Source organism: Euprymna scolopes, chromosome 46 (genome assembly GCF_053919585.1).
Source record: "Euprymna scolopes isolate OS-2025 chromosome 46, ASM5391958v1, whole genome shotgun sequence".
Lineage (NCBI taxonomy): Eukaryota > Metazoa > Mollusca > Cephalopoda > Sepiida > Sepiolidae > Euprymna > Euprymna scolopes.
The window spans coordinates 142,542,931-142,547,528 of NC_136527.1; the positions used below are offsets into that span (position 1 = coordinate 142,542,931).

At 37.7% G+C, this 4,598-nt stretch overlaps 1 protein-coding gene across 1 annotated transcript; it reads left to right on the top strand.

Moving 5' to 3' along the window:
* Window positions 1-229: 229 nt before the first annotated feature.
* LOC145270220 (uncharacterized) lies at window positions 230-685 on the top strand. Its single transcript, XM_080125852.1, has one exon. It carries the CDS (start codon window positions 230-232, stop codon window positions 683-685), a length of 456 nt encoding a protein of 151 aa, XP_079981978.1.
* The last annotated feature ends 3,913 nt before the right edge of the window (window positions 686-4,598 follow it).

Here is a 4,598-nt window from a genome sequence, read left to right on the forward strand (position 1 = left end):
GGCAGCTCCAAGAAAAGTGCCAAGAACAAAATGTAGACCTTTACTCCATCTACGTTGATCTGACGAAAGCCTTTGACAATGTAAGCAGAGAAATTCATTGCCATCATACGTCAGTTTCATGATGGAATAATGGCCAGAGTGCAAGATCGTGGGGAGACCTCTGACCCTTTAGTAAATCACAAATGGAGTGAAATAGGAGCGTGTTTTGGCTACCACCCTATTCAGCCTCATGTTCTCTGCAATGCTGACGGTTGCCTTCGGAGACACTGATGTTGGCATTGGAGTCAGGTACAAATTTGACGGATCAGTTTTCAACTTCAAGAGGCTACAAGCAAAATCTAGGGTTGCATCAGACACTGTAAATGAACTTTTGTTTGCTGATGACTGTGCCCTTAATGCTACCTCTGAGGCATGCATGCAACACAGTGCAAACATATTCTCAGAGGCTTGTGAAAATTTTGGTCTCACAATCAATATCAAGAAGACCGTGGTGATGCACCAGCCTGCTCCAGGAAAACCATATGCAGAATCCAACATTTCAATCGGGGGACAAAGACTCAATGCGATTGAAAAGTTCACCTACCTTGGCAGTACGCTCTCCCGCAATGTAGTCATTGATGATGAAATCAACACTAGACTCGTTAAAGCAAGCGCTGCCTTTGGCAGACTCCACAAGAATGTATGATACAGAAGAGTCATCACCTACATGACAAAGATCAAAGTCTATAAAGCTGTCATACTCACCACCTTACTCTTTGGGTGTGAGTCGTGGACTGTCTACCAACGGCACATTAGAAAATGAAATCACTTCCACACCACCAGACTGAGGAAACTGCTTGACATAGACTTGCAGGAAAGGATACCAGACACAGAAGTCCTCACTCATGCTGGACTCCCAAGCATCCCCATTATCCTGATGAAGGTTTAGCTTCATTGGACTGGTCATGTAGCCCGCATGCCAGACTACAGACTACCCAAGAGACTTCTGTTTGCTGAACTCCAACATGGCAAGTGCTGCGATGGCGGCCAAAGAAAAAGGTTTAAAAACACTCTGAAGGAATCACAGAGAGCCAAGTGGTCGGCCGCTGTTCATGACGCCGCTTGCAAATATGAACGTAACTGAAAAGTCGCTGCAGAGAAGGACAGAAAGGACAATGTTTTGAAGCCCTTGACATCTGCATGACATTCCGTGTTCTCACTGCAGTAAAACTTTTCAAGCAAAGATTGGGCTTATCATCCATATCCGCACTTACCGATGACTCCCCCTCACCCTACCCTACAGGATGTTCAGACGATGCTTTCCTACCAAGATTATTACTAAATTATAGAACAATTCCGCATGCAGGAAGGCCAGAAAGTCTTTATGGGCAGACAATTAAGGCCCCCTTTGACTATGTCATATGCCACAAATCAAAAGATGTGGTACAAAAGAAATAGGAATACGGAAGCCAAGAATTTATTATGCAAAGACATAATACTGCAATATTAAATAAAATGGGAACAGTGTTCTAACTCATGCTGACCAAATAAGATCCCAAGTAGAGCAATCGGATGAGGAAATGCTTTCAAAGCTGCCCATTATTGACGTAACAGAAGAGTTAATGCAGAATGAGACTGTGGAGGAAGAAGTAGAGAGGGACGAGTTAGAAGAGGAAGAAGTTGAAAGCAAAAGAGGAAGATCAGAATATGCAGGAGGAACACTGCAATTATAGGGAAAGACGTGAGATCCAGATCTCCAAGGAAAAGGCGAGAGATAAAGGAAGATGCTCAGGAGGGCACAAGAAGAAGTACAAAAAGTACTCGCAGCATAGGCAGATGTAGTGATATGCAAATTAAGTATAATTTGCATATCACTACATCGTATGCAAATTAAGTATAATTTGCATACGAGTGGCTCATATTTATAAACTGACACCAACTAGAACAGCTTGGCTGTTGAATGTTTACTTAGTGTTAGACATGACATATCAGGTAATAAAACATATTTTGCTCTACTGCAGTATTGAGCACTTTTTTCAGGGTTTTTTACCATTTACGCATTATATATATATACATACACACACATGTATATACATGTGTGTGTATGTATGTATATACATGTGTGTGTATATTTATATATATGCACACACGTGTATATATACACATACACGTGTATGTATATTTATATATATGCACACATATGTATATTTATATATACACACACACACATATATATACACACACACGTGTATATATATTTATTTATATATATACACACACACATATATATACATTTATATATATATATATATACATACACACACACATATATATACATCTATATATATATATATATACATAGACACATGTATATATATACATGTGCATATATATATTTATATACAGGTGCGTGTATATATATATACATTTATATATTTTGCTCTACTGTAGTATTGAGCACTTTTAAGGTGTTTTCACCATTTACCACTTACTCATGTATATATATATATATATATATATATATATATATACACACACACACACACACACACATATTAAATACAACATCTGCATGAATTAAAATATATTTTGCAAAAAATAAAGTATTCCTTTCCATTGTGTTCGTATCTATAATCCTCATAGATTCCTGAGGTTAATAGATGGAACAAAAGTCCAAAGTATATATATATATTTATGAGGAAATGTATTTGCATACGTCAGCAACTCTTTTTGTACTAACCACCCTTCACAACAAAATCATAATTTTTAACATGTTGGCGTAACCCGAGTTTAGATTGCATATCACATGTGTGTGTGATTTCGTTTCCTATGGACTCAAAAACGACTGGGATGATTTTATGAAATATACATGCTCATATTGGAATGTCTCTGATAAATATTGAAAGTAGATAATCGAAAAATAATTCAAGTTCTCTCCAAGTAGGCATTCAAGTTTTATGCATTTGCAAATGTCTTTTCAAATAATCATTGCGTTCAAATGCCATTTCACAAATCACGCTAATAAGCATTTTTTCCATTATATGTTTCCAAAAGTGTAATTTCAAACTACAATTTTGGGTCCTGGATATGACCTAAAACTATATCCGATGGTGAGGCTCCAGCTTGTGGACATTGAGGAGTGTGGAGCCACCCTTTAATTGCCATTGCTCCCAGGTCCACTCTAACCCAGAGTGGTCGTACCTGTTAGGGTCCCAACTATGGGTTAAATAGAATCCGACTTAAAAAACAAATATACCCCATTAAAAATCGTTCCTCAAAATAACTTGATTCGGCATTAAATAACCTGAAAAAGGTTGATATGCCGTAAAACAAAAACAACTAACCAAACTACAATTTTCAAATTCTTTCCAGTAAGTATTCAAGTTTTCTTCAGTAGGAATTCACGTTCTCTCCAGTATGCATACGAGGGAATTTTTCAAGTTCTATTTTACGTATGTGTTTGCAAATGTCTTTTCAAATAATCATTGCGTTCAAATGCCATTTCACAAATCGTACAAATATGCGGTTTTTCCCTCGTATGTTTCCGAAAGTGTAATTTCAAACTACCATTTGTTGAAAACATCTTTTTGCATTCGCTACAAGCAAAAGATTTTTCCCCCGTATGAGTTCTCTTGTGTTTGATCAGCCCAGAATGATCAGAAAACCCTGCATCACACATAAGACAAACGTATGGACGTTCACCACTGTGCGTTCTCAGGTGTACATCGAGCGAAGACTTCCGTGCAAAACCACGCCCACACACCGAACAACTGTACGGCTTTTCACCAGAATGTGATCGGACATGGAGTATCAAACCGGAATTATCCGCAAACGCGGCCGAACATTTTCCACATGCATACGGTTTTTCTCCCTTGTGACGTCGGATGTGCGTCTTCAAATCGCCGGCATCTGTAAAGGCTTTCTTGCAGATTTCGCATTTAAATGGTCTCTCCCCTGAATGCCGCCGGGTGTGCCTTTTCAGGTGACTGTTTGATGAAAAACTGTTGCCACAGATTTCGCAAGAATATGGTTTTATTCCTGTATGTGTTCGTTCATGGTATTCGAAGCTCGCCTTTGTTGAAAATCGAATTTCACAAATTTCGCACGAATATGGTTTCAGTCCAGTGTGTTTCTGAAGATGCACTTTCAAATTGGTCGTATTCAAAAAAGTGGCTTCACATATTTGACAAGCGTGGCGTTTCCTTTCACCATGTGTCTGTACGTGCGGATTCAATTCCTTTTCGATATTCATTTTATCCGTTTCATTATTCGTGTCCATATCTTTTCTTGATGCTGCTTTGTAAAGATGCTGCTTTGTAAAGATGCTGCTTTGTAAAGATGCTGCTTCACTGGAAGAAAAAACATATTATTAATTGTATGTGGATGACTATAATGCTCTCTATCTTGGGCTGAGCATATTGAATAATGGCTTTCTAAATAATATTACTATTTCAACACAGTACCTTCTTTGCATCAGTACCATCTTTTTATTTATTAAATTGTTAGATGAAAGTACAAAACAGTTACAAAACACCCTATGTTAAGAACGGCTTTCTTAAATATTAACATTATTTCTGTATGATACAATAATTGCATAAGTACTGTAAATTTTTTTTAAT